The sequence below is a fragment of the Bos grunniens genome, chromosome 4 (genome assembly GCF_055505025.1).
Source record: "Bos grunniens cultivar Pamir isolate PY7600 chromosome 4, Bosgru_T2T1.0, whole genome shotgun sequence".
Taxonomy (NCBI): Eukaryota; Metazoa; Chordata; class Mammalia; order Artiodactyla; family Bovidae; genus Bos; species Bos grunniens.
Genome location: NC_141168.1, coordinates 108,545,843 through 108,570,518, shown reverse-complemented (window position 1 = coordinate 108,570,518; position 24,676 = coordinate 108,545,843). Strand labels below are relative to the sequence as shown.

The 24,676-nt window shown below is 39.9% G+C and overlaps 1 protein-coding gene across 1 annotated transcript in view; it reads left to right on the top strand.

Moving 5' to 3' along the window:
- The window catches only part of COL1A2 (collagen type I alpha 2 chain), a 36,645-nt gene that overhangs the window by 6,061 nt on the left and 5,908 nt on the right, over nt 1-24,676 (top strand). The window contains exons 6-41 of the mRNA XM_086397861.1: nt 471-518; nt 3,591-3,635; nt 3,724-3,777; nt 3,869-3,922; nt 4,243-4,296; nt 4,746-4,799; nt 5,331-5,384; nt 6,901-6,945; nt 7,242-7,295; nt 7,398-7,442; nt 7,804-7,857; nt 8,450-8,548; nt 8,670-8,714; nt 8,815-8,913; nt 9,406-9,459; nt 9,614-9,721; nt 10,093-10,146; nt 10,248-10,346; nt 11,270-11,323; nt 11,764-11,862; nt 12,237-12,290; nt 12,989-13,042; nt 13,195-13,248; nt 13,775-13,828; nt 14,813-14,857; nt 16,228-16,326; nt 17,505-17,612; nt 18,375-18,428; nt 19,347-19,400; nt 20,115-20,168; nt 20,270-20,323; nt 20,420-20,527; nt 20,889-20,942; nt 21,780-21,833; nt 22,827-22,988; nt 23,959-24,066. Of these exons, the coding sequence (XP_086253987.1) occupies nt 471-518; nt 3,591-3,635; nt 3,724-3,777; nt 3,869-3,922; nt 4,243-4,296; nt 4,746-4,799; nt 5,331-5,384; nt 6,901-6,945; nt 7,242-7,295; nt 7,398-7,442; nt 7,804-7,857; nt 8,450-8,548; nt 8,670-8,714; nt 8,815-8,913; nt 9,406-9,459; nt 9,614-9,721; nt 10,093-10,146; nt 10,248-10,346; nt 11,270-11,323; nt 11,764-11,862; nt 12,237-12,290; nt 12,989-13,042; nt 13,195-13,248; nt 13,775-13,828; nt 14,813-14,857; nt 16,228-16,326; nt 17,505-17,612; nt 18,375-18,428; nt 19,347-19,400; nt 20,115-20,168; nt 20,270-20,323; nt 20,420-20,527; nt 20,889-20,942; nt 21,780-21,833; nt 22,827-22,988; nt 23,959-24,066 (2,442 nt within the window). The remainder of the gene's footprint in view (nt 1-470; nt 519-3,590; nt 3,636-3,723; nt 3,778-3,868; nt 3,923-4,242; nt 4,297-4,745; nt 4,800-5,330; nt 5,385-6,900; nt 6,946-7,241; nt 7,296-7,397; nt 7,443-7,803; nt 7,858-8,449; nt 8,549-8,669; nt 8,715-8,814; nt 8,914-9,405; nt 9,460-9,613; nt 9,722-10,092; nt 10,147-10,247; nt 10,347-11,269; nt 11,324-11,763; nt 11,863-12,236; nt 12,291-12,988; nt 13,043-13,194; nt 13,249-13,774; nt 13,829-14,812; nt 14,858-16,227; nt 16,327-17,504; nt 17,613-18,374; nt 18,429-19,346; nt 19,401-20,114; nt 20,169-20,269; nt 20,324-20,419; nt 20,528-20,888; nt 20,943-21,779; nt 21,834-22,826; nt 22,989-23,958; nt 24,067-24,676) is intronic.

Here is a 24,676-nt window from a genome sequence, read left to right as displayed (position 1 = left end):
ACTCTTGTTGAAACTACAGCAAGAAAAAGATCCCTTAGTCGTTTTGTATAGTTCCAGAGGAACAGGGCAACAGGTGGAAATGCAAAGTTGTTCTCTTGGTTTCTGCTTTAATTTATCAGGGGCCCCCACTGACTTTTAAAGTTTAGAAAGCTCTCTTCCTCAATGTACAGGTAGAGGGTGGGGACTGAAGTGAGAAGGTTAACAGGGAAGGAAAAGTTTCAAAATAAAGTAGGGAAGTTCCCTATTTCAAACTTGGGGTGGCCCTAAATTTTAAATTCTTAAAATTTTTTAGGAATTTAGCTCAGTAGGGAAGTCTAAATTAAGAATGATGTAAAAAATACTGCTCCCTTTTAAACATCAACAGAAAAATCTTTAAAAGTAGAATGAGAAAAATGAACTATATGGCCAATAGTTATTTTATATATATATTTTTTTTTGTTTTTGTTTTTTTTTCTTTTTCTCCCATCTAGAACTTTGCTGCTCAGTTTGATGCAAAAGGAGGTGGCCCTGGACCAATGGTATGTTTATCTCTAATTTTTATCTTAGCCAAAAAATTACTAAATAGGGAATTTACTTTATGTTTAAAGTTCACATAGCCATTTATTTAGCTACTTAGGTTAATAGTACTCAGATCAGATAAAGCAGTAGCTATTTTTGTATTCAAATCTATAAAAATCTAAGCTTAGATAAAGGGGTTCCATTTTCTCTACAAACATGCTTCCTTATGATAGATCAGATATTTATTTCCAAGAAATAATCTCCGGAAATAGTAACCATAATTTAAGCAAACCAATTTAATTTAGAAGAGTGATCACTCTAATTAACTTTCTTATACCCTTTAATATTGCACAGAATTTTAGGCAACCAATAGAGACACAGAACTATTAAGTTCTATGAACTTGCTGGAAAGGATCAGCAAGTTCTAGTCTAGATCAGCAAGTTCTAGTCTAGATCATTCATTTTCTCTGTGTGTGTGTATTAGTCAGTCAGGCGTGTCTGACTCTTTGTGACCGAATGGACTGGGGCCCATCAGGCTCCTCTATCCATGGAATTCTCCAGATAAGATTACTAGAGTGGGTTGCCATTCCCTTCTCCAGGGTATCTTTCCAATCAAGGATCGAACCCAGGTCTCCCGCACTGCAAGTAGAGTCTTTACCATCTGAGTCACCGAGGAAGCTCATTTTCTATTTAGAGAGTTGAAGGTCTTTCCCAAGGACATACATGTGGTTAATGACAGAATGTCAGGCAAGATGTCTGATAGTCAACATCATAGCTTATGTATCTAGTACTTGAATAAAACATTACATCATTCAACAAGTATTTACCAGTTATCTTCGATGAGACCCAAACTCTATTATGCCTTTGGGATACAAACAGTGACTGTGACAGATTCTCACCATCTCTCAAGGAATTAATAACATAGGAAATGTTTCTTTTTATCCATTTTTGATAAAAAATTCTTTTTAAAGTCTGATTAATTATAAATCAGTATAGGAGAGAATATGACTGTGGTGATAAAAGTCTATCTTTTACAAGTAAACCTTCTCACAAGCATTAGTGAGTTTTGTTAGGGAAAAAAAAAAACTGATAAGAAAATGCAAAATATATACTCAGATGTATAAAATAGAAGGGAAAATTGCTACAAGTAAAAACATTAAGTTGATTAAACACTGCAGTTTAGTACATAGCCACACATAATTTAGTGATTTTTTAATTAATTATTTGCAAACAAAAGTATTTATCTGCCCAAAGTTGAGATAGTCCTTAAAATATAAATTTTACCTGGACAATGTATACAACGCTCTGTCTTCAAAAGATGTTCTGCCGTAGCTAATAGTCCGCAATAAACTGATACATTGTAAGGGCAAGACAATATTTTCTGTAAATTAAAACTCTCACTTGAGAAGTAATAGGCCTTTAATTGATGATTTCCAATTTCCTGATTTTGCTGGTAATTTAAAGCATTCATAGCTGAAATGAGGAAGTAGACATTTTCTCTTGGCTTTGTTTATATTGGATATTTGAAATTAGCCATTTCAGCTAATGCTGGACATTAAAAGCAGTACCCATATCTCAAGAAGAAGCTAAAAAAAAAAAAAAAACTAACTCATTAATTAAAAAAAAAAAAAACACCTACATAAGTCTGGTAAGTTAATATGGATTTCAGATTTCCCTGACTTCGGAACATCTTTCTGGTGGGCAGAAAGCATTATGTTTTACTTTTAAATATCAGTGAAATATAATTTAAGCTTGCACATTGACAGGCATTCACAGATATATGTAATCAACAGATATTTGTTTCACAAACAGACAAGATAGGTAGCAATAAAGCATTAAAATAAATTTCCATGTTGGAAAATCAGTAACTATAAAACCCCAAAGGGTTCTTCTCTGAATTAATGAGTAATCATCCTGTACCTAACAGCCTCCACAAAATAAACTACTTTTTATGGAAATGAAATTGTTGCAAATACATGGAAAAATGAATAAATATAATTAAAAATTCATGGTGTCAAGGAAAATTATTTTTTAATATACCCCTGAAAATGTTATTTTGATTGAATAGTGACAGTGTTTCTTTTAACATGGAAGCAATTTCTAAAACCAAAAAAAAAATAATTCTTATAATTAAAATGATGTGTTTTTAAAAAAATCCGTATTGTTTCACTCTGGGCATTAATACAGTGGGGCAGACTTGACTGCAGAGTCCCCATAGACAAGTTACCTGAGGCTTGTTTGTGCAGTATTTTCAGCATTAGAGGCACGGCCCCTACAGAAGAAATTGCATGGGCCTTGCAAAGGGGGCTCACAGGCGTATGCAGCTCCCAAACCAGCGACGCTTGGTCTGAATCTGTGTGCTACAGAATGAAGAACCAAGGGGAGAACAGTCCGCTGCCATTTGGGCCATATTTTCAATAATGATAACATATAATAGATTCTTCCAGTAGGACATTTCAATAGTATTTTATTTTTCCTTCACCCCTTACTACATCCACTCTTGTTTGACATTTTCAGCAGCCACTAATAGCTTTTAATGGAGCCTTAAGATTATAACAAAGATTACAACATAAGATTATTAAACAAAAGATTATAACCTCCCTCTAATCATTAAGAAAGAGTTTCTATCCTTTGCAATTTATGCCCCTTGTGGCAAGAAAAACACCAGTTTCCTAGCTAGGTATGATATGAGGAGATGACATATGATCAAGGAAATCCAGATGGAAATGCTTCACTGGCTGAATGCACGGTAGTTGTATATTCTGTACCATCCAAAGACCGAGTCACTTCATTTCATTAGAAGAATCTCAGTATGCCCAATTACACACGAATTTAAGGAACTGGTGGCCACGCCATCTAACCAAGTTATGGTCTAGATTAGGAGAAGAGGTGAAAGCAAAGGCAGAGAAACAGTGGAAGGAACTTGGGTCAGTAAATGCTTCCTTGGGAGGGACAAAAACTTACGAAATGAAACCAGGACAGTTCTGTTCATTGGTGCATCACAGACTGTGGCACTGCCGAGCTCGTCCTGTCTAATCCACCCCGAAGCCAGGATGACTCGCCAGTGCTAACTGTGTCTGTCCTCTTCACAGGGGCTGATGGGACCTCGCGGCCCTCCTGGGGCCTCTGGAGCCCCTGTAAGTACTGGGAGCCTGTACTCTATCTTATGTAAAGAAGACAGAATTACATAAAGGCTTGGAGTGTGACTTACTGTGTTTCTTGTAGGGCCCTCAAGGTTTCCAGGGACCTCCGGGTGAGCCTGGTGAACCTGGTCAGACTGTGAGTACTTTTCCCCCTGTGTGATAAGTATTTTTTTCAAGAGGTTTATTAATATAGCATTAACAAAATGAGGGGTCTTCTGTTTTCCCAGGGTCCTGCTGGTGCTCGTGGCCCACCTGGCCCTCCTGGCAAGGCTGGTGAGGATGTAAGTATTTACTCGTAAGCATTTCTAAGTGTGCCATTTAAATACTCCTGCCTCAAATAGAATTTCTAGATTCAAATGAAGTATTCTGCCAAAAGCTGAATATGCCTGATGTAATTCTCCCCATATGGAAAATAATATTTTAATGAAATAATGATTAATTTTCTTGCATTTAAGGAAATATCATTGTTAATTAGATACGTATCTGGATCCACTTTTTTATATAATGCGTCTTTCCCCCGGTTGTAAAAACCAAGATGTCCCCACTTTGATCTGATAGCTTACTAAGAAAAGGTTGACCCTGTGATGCTTTGATGTTTTAGGGTCACCCTGGAAAACCTGGACGACCTGGTGAGAGAGGGGTTGTTGGACCACAGGTAAGATTCTTTTTTTATAACAGCATTTAGTCCAAACATCGGAGGTATCTCATGTATAAAATAGTTGCTAAAACTAGAATCAGACGAAGTGGCAATGTAGATGTCGTACTTATGACACTCACTGGGGGCATCCAACAAATAAAGGAGCCTAGTTAAGAATGCATAGTTTTTATTAATGCTGATAATGTAACAGTAATGACAGTAAGCCTACTGTAAACAACTAAATTGTGGGTTCTCAGAGTATCATAGGATTAGTTACTCAAATTATAGCATCTTAATCACCTCTCTGTGCTTACACATAGCATCTTAATCACCTCTCTGTGCTTACACATATGCTAGTCTTTGATTCCAAGCTTGGACTTTGATGAGAAGAAACACTTTGGAAGGAAGAAATCAGGATCTTTTTATTTAGGATAAAAATGTCATCTGTCATCTGTGTTTCTTTTTAGGGTGCTCGTGGCTTTCCTGGAACTCCTGGACTCCCTGGCTTCAAGGGCATTAGGGTGAGCACCGTCTTTACCCACAAAAGAGAAAATGTTGATTACTTTTAGTAAACCCCTCAGGTACCTTTAAACTTCTGGATAACACATATTGGTTCCAAATTCCTGGAATTTGCCCAAGTGGAGAGAGAGTTAAAGAGTAAGGTGGCCAGAAAGTAAAGTGGAATGTAGCTTTTTTTTTTTTTAAGTCTGTTCATAGCTTCCAAGAAATGAGGATCCTACAGAGAAAACTGTATAAAACGGGTGCAACTTAAGAGGCATTTAAAGTCGTCCGAAGATCATAAAATTATTAATGATGGAAAGTACGTGAGAGAGCATCTAGTTCTTCATGCTTCTCTTTCAAGTGAGGGAGGTTTAGTGACTTAGCTAGGGCAACAGAGGGAGTTTGTCGGGGGCTGGGGCACTGGGACTTCTTATTCTCCTGAAGCAGTCACAAGGTTCTTAGAGAAACAGTGACTGCGAAGATAAAAGATGTTTGAGTTGACCGATCACTGTAATGAAATAGCATTTTAATAATGAGGATTTGCCTTTCAGGGTCACAATGGTCTGGATGGATTGAAGGGACAGCCTGGTGCTCCAGGTGTGAAGGTAAATACTAAATCAGAAGTCCTGTTTTTAAAACGATTGTCATTTCCTATCACCATCAAACAAATATGTTTTACTGAAGGCTACTCATATTCATAAGTATATCTGATTTCCTCCTCAATACTTTAAATCCCTCAATGGTCAGGACTATGGGATTCTATAACAAAAGGCCAATTATTAATAATATTCATTTAATTTAATACCTATTAAATGATTGAGATAAAAATAATGTCAATAGTTTCTTCCTCCATTTCCTTTCCTCCTGTAATTTCAGTTGTTCTCTGCAGCCAAAATAAAAGTAAATAAACATATAATCAGATATTAGAACACTGTGTTATTTTAAACTGTAAATTCCCCTTTGCCATGCACTAATTAGATAGGTACATTCATGTCACAATACACTTTTCAACCTCTTTCCTGTGATTTATCTGCGCACACTCAAAAAAATTTTAATTAGGTAATTAAAGTCTCAGAAGTGTGTTATCTCTCGGCTGGGCTCTTCTCTGACAGCGTTTTCAACTATAAAATGTTCTCTCTCCTATTAAGGAGATAATGTGATATTAAAGTGAATACCAACGTAATTACAAATTAATGAGTAACGAATACTAGTGGGACCAGAAATGAACATGAATATGGAGAATATGTTCTAACTTTGCAGCTGCCACACAAATGGATAAGGTCAAACTTAGCCTCCCTGGAGCCTAAGATAATAGCTCCGACTACTAATCACAGCACCATCAAATGCTAGGGCTGCGAGGAGCCTTGGAGACGCTCTCATTTTGCAGATGAGGGAAACTGAGGCTTAAAGAGAGTGAGTGACTTGCCCAAAGTCACACATCTAGTAGAAGGGCACAGGCTAGAATTCCTGACTCCCACTCTAGGGCTTACTCACAAAGAACACACTTCAGATAAAAATCCTAGAAATGAAGCCTCTTAAATGGTCTCACAGACCAGGTTTCTTCTATATCTAAATTAGATTATCTTGAAGGAAAGTTCCTTTTCACGTGCCATAGTATTAAATTACCACCACCACCACCACCACCATGGTTTTTACTCAAGAATGTAGCTTGGAAATAATACAGCTCTATAAAATATTAGGAAACTTCAGATTTTCATGCATATTTTATAAAAGTAAAAATATTATGTTCAAAATAACTTTAAAGAGGGTAAATGTGTTGCAAGCAATTTACCGTATTGTCTCTTTTTATGTTATCGTTCTAATATATAAGCCTCGTCTAAATGATATCCAAAATCTAAGGGGAAAACTGGGGAAAGGGTAAATAACACACGACCACGTCTCCCTAATACTGTGGTATCTTATATTATCTAAATAAAAACCCATATTTTATAAATTTTTAAAACTTACGTGATTGGCATAATTGAGAAACAGTCTATGTAAGAAATGTGACATGAATACATGAATGGTTGAAACTGAAGTGATGGTGTAAAAATTACCCAATCAGAAAAAAGTAATATACATATATAATGAATAAAAACTCAATCCTTCTTTTCCATGTAGGGTGAACCTGGTGCCCCTGGTGAAAATGGAACTCCAGGTCAAACGGTAAGTATTGATTACTTTACTGTAAATAAAAAATGTGTACACTCTTTGCAAGCTGGAACTTCTTTAATGTTTTTGCTAATTACCATTTCCCTTGGCATTGTATTCTTTGATATTTTTCTAATAGGCTTCTGCCTAGTTAATTGAAATCCATTACCTTTTAGTTGGAATTAGAACAAGACCTATTTATTTCCAGTGGATTCTTGCACATGTTAGAAATTGGAAAAAAGCAAATGACGCCTGTGACTTTTCCCTGAATTAGAAATTCTGGATTTCATTGGAAATATTTCTGCTTCTAGGGAGCCCGTGGTCTTCCTGGTGAGAGAGGACGCGTTGGTGCCCCTGGCCCAGCTGTGAGTGCTTCCAGTTTGGTTCTTTTTTATTCTTTCTTAAAAGCTTCTAATATATGCCATTTAACTTTGCACTTGACTTTTTTTCCTCTCTTTTCTTCATAGGGTGCCCGTGGAAGTGATGGAAGTGTGGGTCCTGTGGGCCCTGCTGTAAGTTTTGACACTGAAGAATTTGGAAGGATTGGGAGCGTGGGATGGAGCTGTCTTCTTTATTAATTCCTTGTGAAATAACGCCATTTTAGACACCTTACCAAATGTTCTCTGAAGGGTCTGTTTATAAGAACTACTATCCTCGAGGCTTGTAGTTGATATGTAAAATAAAATCTACCTCACCTGGGATTCTTGGAATGTCTTCCCTCTGATAATATACCATTGACAACAGACTGGCTGTCAGTTTGCTCTTGGCCAACGTTAACTGTGGCCACACCACTCTAAGCCGCTTCAGTCTTCTCTCAATGTTTTGTGAATTTACTGGGAGGAAACTTCTCAGCACCGTCTCCTGTGATTTCAGGGTCCCATTGGGTCTGCTGGCCCTCCAGGCTTCCCAGGTGCTCCTGGCCCCAAGGTAAGAACGCCGGTGACCACTGTCGTTACCTGAAAACTTTTTATTGTGACGTGAAAGAAAGGGACTATGTTTGCAGGTAGCTGGTTACAGAAGAGCAGCTTAATTAGTCCTTCCTTCAAACTGGATACAGAACAGCTGGTTTTCTCTCTCTAAACCTGAAATAGATTATCTTTCTGTACTCTGAGCACAGTGGGCATAGATAAAGATGGTGGCATGGAAACTGACTCCATGGGGCTCCTCTGGCGTACTCTCTCAGACGAGCTGGAACTGACTAGTTAAGAACCAGAGTCTCTACCAAGAGAGACAGACGTAGATAGCAGATAGCAGATAGCCAAGATGGTCAAACCGGGCCAGGAAAATAGAAATGCAAACCCACAACTGTGGTGCATGCTCAGTCACTCAGTTGTGTCCAGCTCTTCACGACCCCTGCCTGCCAGGCTCCTCTGTTCTTGGAATTATCTGTGGTACCAGACCTCATAAGGGAAATTATTGCAATTCTGAAGAAATGTCATGAAACTTGGTGACCTAAAAGCAGAGATTTGCTGTCTCATTTTTTGCTGACTAATGCCTCGGTGTCTATTCCTGCTTTTAGGGTGAACTTGGACCTGTTGGTAACCCTGGCCCTGCTGGTCCCGCGGGTCCCCGTGGTGAAGTGGGTCTCCCAGGCCTTTCTGGCCCTGTCGGACCTCCTGTAAGTAGCCAGTGTTGTTAATCTAACCGAGCAGGAGGAAGGAAACGAAAGGAGTGAAGGCAGGATCATAGAACGGAAATACTCCTCTGAACCGTATCCTTCTCCCTTCTTTTCCTTACAGGGAAACCCCGGAGCCAATGGGCTTCCTGGCGCTAAGGGTGCTGCTGTGAGTATACGGCTAAAGCGCGCCGCTGTGGCTGTCAGTGTGTTTAATGGGCGCTGTCTCTCATTGTCTCGTGATGGACCTTGCTGCCTTTCTTCCCCAGGGCCTTCCTGGTGTTGCTGGGGCTCCCGGCCTCCCTGGACCCCGGGGTATTCCTGGCCCTGTTGGCGCTTCTGGTGCTACTGGCGCCAGAGGACTTGTTGTAAGTGGTCGTGGCTGATGCTCCCCTCATTCTGAAATGCCGTCCCTACCATCCTTTCATCCCCGTCTAGACTTCCACTTGCCTTCTAATCATTCTCTTTCTTCACCAGCATTTTTAATTTGTATTTTTCCTATAAGTTCAGGCACCTGTATGTGTACCGTCTCCTCGCCTCTCTCTCTCTCACACACACACACACTGTGTGTCCCCTCTCTCTCTCTCTCTCTCACACACACACACACACGCAGACACACCCACCCCTCCTGTTCTCCTGGAACATCACCCAGAGGTCAGGGAGGCACATCTCTGTGGTACCCGTCTCATCCTCTCAAGTCAAGACTATTCCCCTGTAGGCCGTTCACATGTGAACTGAGCATATTTCATAGAGAACTAAAGCTCGCGTCACCTTGACTCGTGAGCAGTCCCTGATGTTTGTCTCCCAGAAGATTGTGACAGATGTCTGTCATTTGACCACTGTTTTGTATTGGACCCTAGGGTGAGCCCGGCCCAGCTGGTTCGAAAGGAGAGAGCGGCAACAAGGGAGAGCCTGTGAGTAGTTCTGTAGTCACAGTTTTAAGTAATTACTACTTTTTCAATCCAAAAAGTAATACTGTTGTTTTTAAGTTATTGCTTTTTCTCTAGCTGGATGTAAAGACAATTTTTATTTTCCTGTGTTTCCTTTTTTTTTTTTTAAATTAAATAGGGTGCTGTTGGGCAGCCAGGTCCTCCTGGCCCCAGTGGTGAAGAAGGAAAGAGAGGCTCCACTGGAGAAATCGGACCCGCTGGCCCCCCAGGACCTCCTGGGCTGAGGGTAGGTTCCAAACACTCTTGACACCCAGACACGCCAGAGGCACTCCTTCACTGGGAATTGGTTAGAATTACCAAGTGCATTTTCTAGATGAAGGAGGCATCTGCTTTCCATCTGCTGTCTTAAATCACTGACTCTCAATTTGATATGTTATAAAATTGGTCTGGAAACAGGGTTGACCTACTTTTTCAGAATGCTTCTCCCACACATTCCTTTGGGGTTTGGAGGAAGTTTTTTGGCTTGGTTTGTTATTGTATCCCCCGCTGAAGGGCATCAAGATTTCTTGCATGCGTGCCATGTTTCAATAAATTCTGTTCTACCTAATGGAAGAATTTTCTCTGATTTTCTTCTGTGTTTTGTGTACTTTCTTACAGGGAAATCCTGGCTCCCGTGGTCTACCTGGAGCTGACGGCAGAGCTGGTGTCATGGTAAGTTGTCCATTATTCATATCCTGGAAAGGAACTTGATGCTTCTGGTGGTGGGTATGACACTGGCTTTAACAAGCTCCCCTCCCTCTTCTTTTAAATAGGGTCCTGCTGGTAGCCGTGGTGCAACTGGCCCTGCTGGTGTGCGAGGTCCCAATGGAGATTCTGGTCGCCCTGGAGAGCCTGGCCTCATGGGACCCCGAGTAAGTTTCAGATTGATTCTGTGAAAGTCACACCTGGCACTGTTTCCTTTTTTAAAGGGATGATTAATATTTGAAGACAACAATAACTTTTAAAAAACCAAAAGTTAATTTGTTAGTAAACTTGCTGACAGTCCTTTTTTTAATTTAACTTTATCAAAGCCAAGTAGATATTTTGACGAATTTAGTTAGTTCATAAATGTCCTATTTATTACTTGATACAATGGCTGTGAGGTTTTTGGAAGAATAGATTTATTTTAATATATCCAAATTAGGTTGGTTCTCCTATCAGCATGAATCTTTTATCTCAATTTGTGAGTTTTATATAAGGTGTTCACGAAATGTATTAGGACTATACATTATCAGGTTATTACATTCATAAGTGAGTCATTTTTCTAGCAATCACAAAGTGCTATAATGTATTCAGCATCACACTAGCCATGGAGAAATGACCTTTGGAGCCGTAGACGCTCTAATCCATAGCAATAGAGTAATTTTTTGCCTCCATTATCTCTTATGGATGGGTATCAACTGTAATTGTACCATAAATAAGTAATAAAGACACCAAACATAGCAATAAAAAAAATCCACTTTGAAAACTGCTTACTAAAAGTGTTTGTTTTTCTATTACAAGATAGAAAAACATATACGTTTTGCCCATATGGTGTTGTTCAGCAGTTTCTTGAGATATCTTTAAATGGGTCAGTTGCACGAAAATTCAATAAAAGGAAAGGCATTTAAAATAGAATGAAGAAAGTTTTCAGAGCTTTTTCATACCTCCTGGCTAGGGCTGATATCCCTAATTTTTGCCCTAAGGCAACAAACAAAAATTGGGAGAAAAGTGCTTTTGTGACATTTCAATTCATTGGAACCGTGAGTAGATGTGTGAAAGTGCCAATAGGAAGGCATCCTCATTTGTTTTACAGGGTTTCCCAGGTTCCCCTGGAAATATCGGCCCAGCTGGTAAAGAAGGTCCTGTGGTGAGTATCACTTATATTTTCAAGGACACTTATTGCACCCTTATCAAGTCTATTCTGTAGCTTATTTACACATGAAGATGTTTATACTGAAAATAAGTATCAGCCACACATATGTCTGGGAATGCAAAGTAATAGATTGTAATTACAGAGTCCAAATGAGCACAGGAGGCAAAAGGAAAAAGAAACAGGGCAGGGAAAATGGAAGAGGGTGATAAGGTTTGGAAAAGAAGGAGAAGGGAGGGATTGTGTACAGAGGAGATTGACTTGGGTGCGTGTGTACTGACATCCTATTTGGAAAAGGAAAATGGATTCATGACATCTTCTAGAAGAAGTTCTATGCATTCAGAAGATGATTCTTTTCATCCCATGGCAGAATCATAAGCTTGAGGTTGTGAGATCCTGTAGATGCTGAGTGAACACTAAATAAACTCTGGTTTCAGGGTCTCCCTGGTATTGACGGCAGACCTGGACCCATTGGCCCAGCGGGAGCAAGAGGAGAGCCTGGCAACATTGGATTCCCTGGACCCAAAGGCCCCAGTGTAAGAATCACCACCACCTCCTCTCCCTCAGCACTTCTTTGCGTCACATTTCATCAAAACTCTCATTTCTCTCTGGCATCAGTCCCCTCTACCTCAAGGGGTCCCTTTCAACACAAGAAAACTGTAACTTACCACTTAGCACATTAAAAGTTGAACTCCAGTATGTCATTGTGAAAACTCACATCCTGAGTTGCTTACGTCTGCGGACACAGCTGGACTTTATTGTAATCTAGATCTGCACAATGATGGGTCGTGCCTTAGATAACAGAATTCAAGGATGAGGAAGCTAAAAAAAAAAAACCAAGATATTCATATTTCAGAATTGTCATGGTTAATTTGACATTAAATGTATGTTTTTTAAATGTTTATTATAGGGTGATCCTGGCAAAGCTGGTGAAAAAGGTCATGCTGGTCTTGCTGGTGCTCGGGTAGGTGTTCATTTCTGTGTGACTCTATCCACGTGGTATTTATTCACACAGGATACACTCCTTGGAAAAGACCCTGATGGCAGGACAGGTTGACGGCAGAGGAGAAGGGGGTGACAGAGGATGAGATGGTTGGATGGCATCACTGACTCAATGGACATGAGTTTGAGCAAGCTCTGGGAGATAGTGAAGGACAGGGAGGCCTGGCGTGCTGCAGTGCATGGGGGTCACGAAGACTTGGACATGACTGAACAACTGAACGACCACAACACATCTTTGAGGCCATTACATATCATTCCATCACTTTCTTTCTACAGTGGTACCCCCAAGGTTCCTTTTACAATCAAACAATGTCTTTTCTCTTTAACCACACTTAGAAGGCAGTGAGCTATAGAACAAATCAGAATGTATACTAAGTCAAAAATATTTATGGATGCTTTTGGCTTTTATTTAATTCATTTTGTGATTTAAAAGCTATGAATATGCTAGTAGCATTCTCTAGCCCTTCATCCATGGATTTCCCATAAGCCATATCAAAAAGTCAGTAGGCAGTATTTGGGCCTTGGTTGGGGACCCACAATATATTTAACTCATGCAAAAATGTCAAGCTTTGTTTTGAGGAAGTCACACGTGCTTTAGGGAACCTTATATCGTCTGACTCAGGAGTGACTGACACTGAGCCTTTCTGCTAAACATTTTAGGGCGCTCCGGGTCCCGATGGCAACAACGGTGCTCAGGGACCCCCTGGACTACAGGTGAGTATTCTCCCACTCTTGTCCTATTCTGCCCTAAAATGAATCTAATCCCGCAAAAATGGCCATTTCTGTTTCTTCTCCAGTCTGAAAGTTATGTAGCTAGAAAGCAAGGGTGGCATGTGCCTCTATGTAATCTTTCCTATCACTTTCAGGGTGTCCAAGGTGGAAAAGGTGAACAGGGTCCTGCTGGTCCTCCAGGCTTCCAGGTAAGTCAGCTAAAACATTCAGACTAGGGGTCCGTATGATTACTTTGGTCAGACTGTCCAGTGGTAAATCATTACACCACTCTCCCCTACCACACAGAACATGATTTCAGAACTGAAGCAAATAGATGGCGAGTGAGAAGCTGCTCACAGCTTCTCTGTGTAACACAGGGACCCCCCAGTCTGGTGCTCTGTCATGACCTAGAGGGGTGGGATTGGGGTGGGAGAGGCAGGGTGGCTCAAGGGGGAGAAGACTTGTGTATACTTATGGCTGATTTACAATGTTGGCAGGAACCAACACAGCACTGTAAAGCAATTCTCCAATTAAAAAATTTTTAAAAGAACTGAAGCAAAGAAGGGTACATGTTTTTCAAGGCAAACTTTTCTGTAATCCCTTCATAACAGTTATGAAGGGATTACAATATGGTTAGTGATCATATTGATATTAGATAGTTCCCCCCAAAACCAATTATTAGACAATCCCCCAAATATAGTCATAAAGATGGAGGTTTGTATTTTTTTCATCTAGGGTCTGCCTGGCCCTGCAGGCACAGCTGGTGAAGCTGGCAAACCAGGAGAAAGGGTGAGTAAAACAAGTGATCATAAATTTGCCTAAACTTGGGACTTTTCCTCTGTTTAATATCCTACTGCAGTGCAATTATGACATACAAAAGGAAACTTCATATTTCATATGTTAATGATAGTGTTCCACGTATGTTGGTACTGTTGGAGAGAATGAGCCAAGTTACTCATTTTCATTCAAATTACTTTGTTTTAAGGATTGAATGAAACATCATATTATGGAAGTGAAATATATCATGAACATTCCATTTAATAGCCTTACTTTTTTGTATTGTTCTTGGTAATGTTAAAATACAGATTATTTCCCTCTCCATAGAAAAGAAGTAAATGCACTGATTTTCCATCAAACTAGGCCCTGAAAAATTGCTTTTAATGTTTTTCTTGGCATTCAGACATGACACCGCTATTCACAATCAGGGCATGAGCTCTGAGTCATTTTATCTATAATTGTGATGAATGTGCTTCAATTCAGCTACATTCTGCGGCCTGCTCTCCTTTGTCAACAGTGGGGCACATTAAGGAGACAGCTGGTCAGTAATAAAGGAGATACACTTGGGTATACAATTAACTAGGTAATGGGCAGAATATGATTGTTTCTATTAAGAGAGCAGTCTGTTATATAACTAAAAATAGGCAATGTCTGATACTGTTCATCATCATTATTTATTATATTATCAAAGGAGAAGAGTCTTTTGTCACCTTTAAAAAAGCAATACACTAAATAATGAGAAACTAAAATTTTCTACCAGGTTCTAGGGGAGATCTATCTTTCATATCAGTGGAATTCTCACTTTTTTTTTAATCTTTCCATACACCACTGAAAGTTTTCTTGTTCCTAACAGCCTGTGTACTTATACACTCATGGAGGTAGAGCCCATTTGGCTTTATTTTACTCTTTCAAAAATTTTCTAAACATCGTAAACATGAGTGGATCTAGAGAAAATACGAAAATGTCATACTTTATTTATTCCCATGTTTTGCCTAGGGTATCCCTGGTGAATTTGGTCTTCCTGGCCCTGCTGGTGCAAGAGTAAGTATTACTTTCATAAACTCCTGGCAATATTTTTAAAAGAAATATTGTGCTTTCTTCTAAAAACTATTGATGACCTTGTAACAACAAATTTCTGATACTCTTCTGTAGTCAAATCAATTTCTAAATTGATAATAGACTTTTGTGTCTAATTGCTCATATTTCTTATTAAAAATCCACAAGGTATAAAAAACATAAGTGAACTAGTATGTGTATTATATTCAGTGACTTATACACACATGTGAGGTATGTTTATATGACAGTGGCTTGACCTGAGCTAAAGAAAAGTAATATCCTATAAGATTTAAAGTCAATTTTTGCAATGCCTGTTGGTACTCAAAGCCTAAAATCTGAAATCATGAGCCTACTCTTATTTAAAAAATTAAATTTATAGAATTTGCCTGTGGTCATTAGACTAACTGGAAAGATTGGTTGGCCCCTAAAGTATCCTATTATGTAGCTAGTTACCATAGAGCTGGGATGCCCGCACAAATGTAGTGACATACGACCATTGGGAAGATCCCCTGGAGAATGAAATGGCAAGCCACTCCAGTCCTCTTGCCTGGAAAATTCCACAAACAGAGGATCCTGCTAAGCTACTATCCATAGGATTGCAAAGAGTCTCACAGGACTGAGCAACTTCATTTCTTCAGGACCCTAGAACCAAATTGTAACAAGGGTCTTTGAAGCAGTTACAGTGTGGACTTACATGTTAAATATTCTGAACCATAGAATGCTATGTTGTAGTGATATTTATATGTAAATTGGGACATATTTAGATAGGTAGAAAAATAAATAGACATATATACAAATATACACATTTCATATATATATATATATTCTGTTTTATATATATGTATACACACACACACATATATATATATATTATACCTGTTACCTCCCTATTGTGTACAATTGTAAAAAGAGAGCATAGATATGAGGATATATAATCTTATTTAAGATATATAAATCTTATTAAGATGTATAATCTTAATCTTCTCACTGAAAATGATACAATCTTTCCCTTTGAATACTGTGTATAACTGGCATCTGTTTTTACCTATGGATCTATTAATATCACAGAAAAAGGCCAAAAAGAGGAAATGAATTCTAAAAGTTGAACATTATACTCGAGAGGCAACAGATTTTGACATTGTAGGCACAGACCACTAGAACTGAATAAGACCTTAGAGATTATCTCATCCCATCCTTTTGTTTTACTAGCAGAAAAATTATGGGAAAGTAATTGTAATTTGCTTGTAAATGGAGAGCTGGGATTCAGAAGCTAAACAAGCATGAACTCTGATGTATAACGTGATATCTCGGAAAATGATGAGCAGCACAACACTTCTTCTGCTTCCTTCCCACAGGGGGAGCGGGGGCCCCCAGGTGAAAGTGGTGCTGCTGGGCCTACTGGGCCTATTGGAAGCCGAGGTCCTTCTGGACCCCCAGGGCCTGATGGAAACAAGGTAAAATGTGATCTCTATTGCTGGTTTGGCCCAGGATGCTCTAGAATAAGTAAAATCCTTTACAATAGTAAATGAATTATTTCTCAGATTTTTTAAATTTACTTTCAGTTTGGTAATGATTTCCACCTCAGTAAATAACAGTCTGATTCTAGTAGACCCAAATTATTCCAAAGGAAGCAAAACCCCAGTGTTGTACACACATAAATGAATTAGTATGGGTTTTTACTCTTTTCTCATCACACTATTCATACTTTTGTCTTAATCTAGAAACACCATACATATCTGGACACAATTTTTAGAGAATGAACCTTTATACTTTCCCAACATCCTAGAGTAAAATTTCAAAAAGTAACTCAATTTTAATAAGACAACTTGTGATGATAAAAACTAACTGGACAGTACTTTCATCGCCAAAACCGAAGCCTGAAAACTTGCGTTTCAGAATAGAACCTGTGATTTAGATCTTAAAATAGATGGAATCATACATTTCTGAAAAACAGATTACTTCAACCACGGTAAAAAGAAGGCAATTTATACTACTTCTGATTCTTACGGGGTAAAGAGTCACTGTAAAAAGCTATTTTGGTATATGGAAGGATATTGGAAAAAATAACAATAAGGTAGGAGGGCGAGAGGAAGGAAGAATGGAAATATTGGTTCTCTGAGAAAGTACTTTCAAAGGGTTTTATCTCGGAAGCCAGTCAACAGATTTTAAGTACATGGAATTGTAAGGTGTTACAGAAAAATGGAAGCTATAGTCCCACTCTTAAGAAGATTAAAATGTAAACATCTCCCTGGTTGATGAGGTCTCTTTCCACATTTCCTGTCTAGGCTAAGAGACTTCACCTTGAAACATGTTTGTGGGCGCACATTCTTCCCTTTCTGCCTCCCATTGTCGTCCTCTCTTCTCCTGCAGGCCTGCCTGCCTTTAAGAGCGGGTTATAGAAAACTTGGCGGGCCCCCGTCCCCACCCCCGACTTCTCTTCTTCGGTCCAGGGTCATTAACAGCGTCTCCCTCACTTAGGGCCTCCCTCTTTCGGTCAGCCTCCTTTGTGTCTCTCTAGGCAGGAGAGAATGCTATCCATTAAATGTATAAATTGGAAGCCTTCAAGAGTGCGTCTCTCCACTTTCTTCTTTTTACCGCAGCAATAATTGATTTCGCATGTGTTTGATTCAAGGGTGAACCGGGTGTGGTTGGCGCTCCAGGCACTGCTGGTCCATCTGGTCCTAGCGGACTCCCAGGAGAGAGGGGTGCGGCTGGCATTCCTGGAGGCAAGGGAGAAAAGGTACTCTCGGCGCTGGGCCTTAACACATACTGTTGATGAACTCTAGCAAACAAGGCTGCACAAGGTTAACCTTTTTTTTTTAAACGGTTCTTGGCAGGTGGTCTGGTAGCACTTTGATATCTATCTGTATACATTTCCCTCTGCCACCTAGCACCTACGTGTTTCTAAACTCACCAATCTGGCAAAATTCCTTGCTACCATGGAATTTCACGCAAACAGATGGTGTTGAGTAATACATGAGGCTCATTTTAATGCCACTAACAATAATGCCTCCGCCTGCCCTAATTAATGGGAAGAAGCTATATTGAACAGCTGTCAACCGTGCTGCTGCATTAGTTATGCCATAAGAGGGATCGGCCGCTGAAGCCCATTGTGATGTTGCCTTATAATTCTGTCCACATGAGTTTGTACCTCACTTGATTATGCTTCAGGAGGGTGCATGGAAATTAGTAAAGAATAGTTAACACTAATCTGGAAAGGGACTTGAATTTTTTTGTTGTTGTTATTTTTTCCTTCCGTATTTCTATCAAATGAGTATTTCCATTAGAGTTTTTAGAAGATGGTAGGAAATCAAAACATTACTAAAGATCTTAAATGAATTATATTATGAATTATATTAAATTATTTTATAATTTTATTAAATTATATTATGTTATGAATTATATTAAATGAATTATAGCTTCTTCTGTAGAAAAAAAAACTCAATTTTGATTCAAAAGTTTGGTTGGGAAATAAAAAGTTGCTTTTGCTTTATACTTTTAGGGTGAAACTGGTCTCAGAGGTGACATTGGTAGCCCTGGTAGAGATGGTGCTCGTGTGAGTAGAATTCTATTTGTACTTATATTGGTGTTTTTTTTTTAAACATTTCACTCCATTTGAGTTGAGAAGCTTTCCAAAATGGAACTGACAAAAGAGAGAGTCAGGGTTAGTAAAAGGGTATTCCAATCACATCATTTTACATGTTCCAAAAGAAAAATTCAAAAGAGGACTTACTCCCTTGAAAATTATGAAAATTATGAATTTTCTCCCTTCCTTAGTTTTAACTGTACCAAGTGCAAACTACCACCCCAAATCTCTGGGTTTAACAGAACATTAAATTATTGTTTAAACTAACATAGGGCTTTAGGAAAAAAAAAAAAAAAAGCAGTAATTCTTGCATTTTAAGAAGCCATATCCTATAACAAGGTTCTATATACCCTAAGAATTTATCATTCAAGAGCCGCCCCAAGATTAACTGTTAATGGCGTGGAGGTGCCAATGATAGTCCCATCAAGGTATAATAATCCTACTCTAGAATACTGGCCTCATGGCTTTTCCGGGCCATAAGCCCCTTTGGTTCTTCTCACCTCTCCCTCAGTGCTGGGAGCTCCCTGTGACACATTCATCATAGTCCTGTCTCTGAATCACACAGTCCTAACTCTTCTTAACAATGCTAGTCATTTGCTACCCTCCAGGGAATTTTAAAAGAGCAGAGAGTTCAGATCTCTGCAGTTCCTAATCTGGCCATAACCTAGACATTTCCATGACCTTCACCGCTGCGGTAACTCTCCTCCTGGGAGTGGCTTCTGATGCCTTGATAATTAGAACTGAAATGCATCAGAGGCTTTCTTGATGTCTATCCCGAGTGTCCAGTGAAAGTGTTCCACCACTGAATAAGCACAGCAAGGGGAGAGGGTAAGTGTCCCTTCTGACAGTACGGGGTGTTATTGACAAGACTTCTCTTTTGGGGTCTAGGGTGCTCCTGGTGCTATTGGTGCTCCTGGCCCTGCTGGAGCCAATGGGGACCGGGTAAGCATGCATTTTCACTGACTTGCAACTCTCTGACTGATAGCAATATCGAAAATTCCCTGCTGCCCTGGTCCCATAGGGCCCCAGCAATTCATTTTTATGCCTTTGTATAAAGCCCATCTATTTAAAAACATACCTGTTAGTGTGGGGCAGCAGAGAACAAATGCTACGTGGTTAAAGTTCTCTTCCTTTTCTATACATGTGCCTGGTATCTGAGCTATATCTTAATCCCTATCATTTGTTTGAAAGTCTTTTGGGGTTGCCCATTAACAATATCCTAATGTACTGAGCTTTGCTGAAGCCTTTAATTGTAAAAAAAAAAAAAAAATCAATAAAATACATGTGTTCCCATTTCACATCGAACAGTCCACTTAAAATAGACATTATTTATTGTATTGTGCAAATTGCCACAAGTAGATCAGCCTCGTGTCCATCTAAAAATTAAAATGTCCTCCTTCTGGTATTGCGGACACTGACTTATAATATTTCTACAAGTGTATGACCAATGCCCCTGCAACCTCCAAAATGAATACAACATTAGGCAGAGTAAGAGTCCATTTCACTTCTATCTGTGAGATGGGGATTAGTCGCCTCTTTGGATGCAGTTGTGAACTCTGACGAGAACCCACTGGCTCCCTCTGTTTCCTTTCCTGCCTACCTCTTTGAGCATCTGTGGGAGGCGCACTGATGCACTCATTTTGGGTCCCTTTGTAGGGTGAAGCTGGTCCCGCTGGCCCTGCTGGCCCTGCTGGTCCTCGTGGTAGCCCTGTAAGTAGATCAATTCTGGATCAATTTTGACCCTCATAACTTTTAGACACCGATGAGTCTGAGGTTTGCTAAGATATTTTGCAATCCCTTCTCCCACCTAGGGTGAACGTGGTGAGGTCGGTCCCGCTGGCCCCAACGGATTTGCTGGTCCTGCTGTGAGTATCATGTGATGAAAGTTCATCCGGAAACACCCCAAGTGAACAAACAGAGTGCACTGGAACACCTGAACTGTAACTGTTCCTTTCCTACAGGGTGCTGCTGGTCAACCTGGTGCTAAAGGAGAGAGAGGAACCAAAGGACCCAAGGGTGAAAATGGTCCTGTTGGCCCCACAGGCCCCGTTGGAGCTGCCGGTCCGTCTGTAAGTTGAATCCACAAGTGGTCAACACAGCCTGGGCAGTTACCCATGAAATCTTGTAACAACATATATCAATCAAGTGCCTACTACCCATCAGGGAACATAGCAGACAGAAGACTATTTTTAAAATGAGTTAAAACTTGTGTACCCACTTTACATATTATAAAAGTATCATAAATATTGTTTTATCTCATTTATTGGATAACCCCCTAAAGGTGGTAATATTGAAGTGGGGATTTTATGTAACAAAGATAATCTCTAGATTTGCTTCTAACAGACATGGAAATAATCCATTTGAAGAAAAGAGTAACATTTATAAAGGTTGTTCTGTGATTTGACCCCATCTTTCTTTGTTTGCATGTAGGGTCCAAATGGCCCACCTGGTCCTGCTGGAAGTCGTGGTGATGGAGGGCCCCCTGTGAGTACTTACAGTGGATTTGTATCGCTTTTCTTTCTTCAGAAGCTATTAGGGACAACTAGAGAGTTTGGAAATTTTGGGTAATTTGGACTATAATAAGGGGAGTCTTGAGGCTCAAGCTAACTCTGGAGAAATTCTGATACTGAAGTTAAGGGTCATGTTCCTGGAATGTTAACTTAAATTCCAGCTGGAACTCAGTGCATTGTATATTCTTACCACTTTACTTGAGGTAGTAATAACAAGGTTAAACCCAGGTAGTTTCATTGTGAAATGGATAAAATATTTCTTTGGTACCTTTTATCCTTCTATTGATACACCCCTCTTCTGCCTGACCAAGTCCCTTCCCTGGGTCACATTGACTCCCTAGAGACCCAGAGCTCCCTAGGAATGAACTCCACTGACTCCTTCCTCCTCTCATTGGACAGCAGTTAATACCTTGGTCTTTTACTGTACCTTCCTCTGAAAACAAAATGACTTACTCCATGTCCATTCCCTTAGCACCTAGCCAGGTGGTTAAGAGTTACTAATATATACACATTGATGTATAATAATATAATAGTGTCTTGCCTTTATAACCATCATATAATCTAATAGCATTTCAGAAAGAACTATCAGAGCCTTAATGCAAAACACGTGCACTGCAATCTGGGCCATGCTGGTCAGGAAGATGTGCGGAGATGGAGGGTCTTTGGGGTCCTGGTTAAAATAAAACCCTCTCCAGGGCTGTCACTCCCTACTCTTTGGTCCGTCCTTGGTCACATGTATTGAGGATTTTCCTTCTTACCCAGATTCCTGGAGTTGGTGCTGACTGGGGAATTTTAATGTGCTTGCTTTTAGGGGGCTACTGGTTTCCCTGGTGCTGCTGGACGGACTGGTCCCCCTGGACCCTCTGTGAGTAAATCACTTCCCAAACGTGTCTTCATTTATTTACTCTAGCCAAAATCCCTAGCCTCTAGAAGGAAACTGTTAAGAAACTCTCTATGAAGAAACATGCTGCTAGCATTTTGCTATGACTTTCCTAATCTGAAATCAGTTGTTTCGAATCATTAAGGCAAAATCATCAGAAATTATGTTTTCTAATATCAGTTTAAGAGGCTTTTATTCATATGAACACAAGTCCCCTTGCCCCTTTTAGGGGCATGGTCTCTGTTTAAAATAAAAAATCAAGACAGTTTTAGTCACTTATCAGTTATTTCTATATCCAATTACCCTTTATGGCCAACATTCTGCCTCCATTTTTAAAGTATAATTGTTCCTGAATTTAAAGGTGGTTTGGCCTCTAATTTAATTTTGATTCGGACTCTCCTGTCAGGACTCAAGAGAATTTAATTAATTACCAAGGATTAAGTCTTCCGGTTAAGGTTTCTGGGGGAAAAAAATAGCAGAGATGTTGATTTCTTGGAATCCTTTCACAGGTTCATAACAGGAAAATCTTCATTCCCTGTAGGCATTTAATTAAACCTAGTTGAGAGCATATGTGATTCCTCAATTATGAACAAAATGCCTGTACTGGCTTTCTTCGAAAAGAAACAAGTGGAGTCCTCCAAAACCCACAGTCCCATTCGTTTACAACTGACTATTACAAGTCAGCATAGCTCTGATTCCAATGTGCTGCAACTGTGGCACAGCATTGCTTTTCCTCACAGATATCTGCCATACCCTCTGCCTCAGTTGTTCAGTTTATTACAGCCTCAGGAAGGAAGAGGAAAATTGCTTCTTTCTACAAGAAAGATTGTTTAAAGGTCTAAACCTTTCTCCAAAATGGCCAGGATATTATTTTGTGGCTTCAAATTGTTGACATCTTAATATTTAAAACCTCAGCTGCTCTCTCCCTGCTCCATGATGATTAACAGAAAGTAAGTGACCTCATACATTTGCTCACAGGGTATCTCTGGCCCCCCTGGCCCCCCTGGTCCTGCTGGTAAAGAAGGGCTTCGTGGGCCTCGTGGTGACCAAGGTCCAGTTGGTCGAAGTGGAGAGACAGGTGCCTCTGGCCCTCCTGGCTTTGTTGGTGAGAAGGGTCCCTCTGGAGAGCCTGGTACTGCTGTAAGTGATTTCAGACTCTTCTTTCTTAATACCTTATGTTGAATTAAAATAAGTCCCATATACAAATCTTCACATGGCATATATTGGTTGACGAGTATTGCAGGTTCTCAAGTAGAACTCAGTTGAGCCAGGAAATCTGTCCAACAGACACTGAGGTGTCAGGGCTTCAGTAGATACTCAAAAGGCACTAGGTGGAGGTAACAATGAGTGAGTGAACTCACTGTTTTATCAACAGAGCCTTTCAAGCTATTGAGAGTACCTTACTGGTACTGGGATTAGAGCAAAATTCTATTGCTGTGGTCATCCTACTGTAAATTAATCGATCTCAGTAAGCTACCAATTTTTTAAAACATGCAGTGTGCAGTATTATTGCCACTTCTGAAATGTGATTTTACTAGACCTGGTTTAGTTAGAGGCCAAGGTCAAAAATTTTGCTTCCCAGCATAAATTCTATGACTCTATTCCCTCACTCTATGATGACTTCATTAATCCCAACCACGTGTTTTTAAATGTCATTCCACTGGTCTCAAGGAGAAACCAGGTACAAAGAAATATACGTGCCAAAATGGAAACTAATTGTCATCACTAGAGAAAAGATAGCCAAAGATATGTCCTACTAATAGGAAGTCACTAGCCTTTTTCCTGGGTTTCCCAGATGGCACTAGGGGTAAAGAACCTACCTGCCAATATGCAGGAGACTTAAAAGACATGGGTTCGATCCCTGGGTCTGGAAGATCCCCTGGAGGAGAGCATGGCAGCCCACTCCCGTATTCTTGCCTGGAGAATCCCATGGATAGAGGAGCCTGGTGGGCTATACTCCATGGGGTCACAAAGAGTCAGACAGGACTGAAGTGACTTCGCACGCACGCAGCCTTTTTCTACACTAAGGATAAACCCATTCTCAGAATCTCAAACCAACCTGTATTATCCTGTAGGGTCTTACAGTAATAGTATTTTTATTGTTGTTTAGGGGCCTCCTGGAACCCCAGGTCCACAAGGCCTTCTTGGTGCTCCTGGTTTTCTGGGTCTCCCAGGCTCTAGAGGTGAGCGTGGTCTACCAGGTGTCGCTGGATCTGTGGTAAGTGTTTGACACCATTCTTATCCTCGTTAACATAATAAAAGATGTTAAAAGCTGCCACTTCAACTGTGACAGATTGATCACTGAATAACTCCACTTAAGATTTTTTATTCATGGCATTTCTTTATACAGATCACATGTCACTTAACTGAGACGCTTTAATACTACCTCCCTTAGACACATGTTAGAAAGACACAGCTTAACATTATGCAGAACAATTTTTGTTCTTTTTTACATGCTTAACAACAATATAAGCTCTAATTGCATTTACTCCTTTGGAGTACGAAATGCTAGCATCATTTATCCTGGAGCAAGAATGAAACTCTGCAAGTTCTGAGTCATTCCATTAAACATAGTATGTGACAGTAACTAGGAACCATCTAATCTCCATAAACTCTCACCTTGATGAATTCATTTTATCTGGATTATCAGATGAAATGAGGCCCACTTTGTTTAGGACGTTCCCAAAGTACATACAACTGACCATCTCAGTGTACAGGAAGAGGGCAAGGATGACACTAATAACACTTCTTACCATTAGGTGACCCCTCACTTTCCACTTACCTCCTCTCTCAAAACTGGAATCCCCTGACTAGGATGGCTTTGGGAG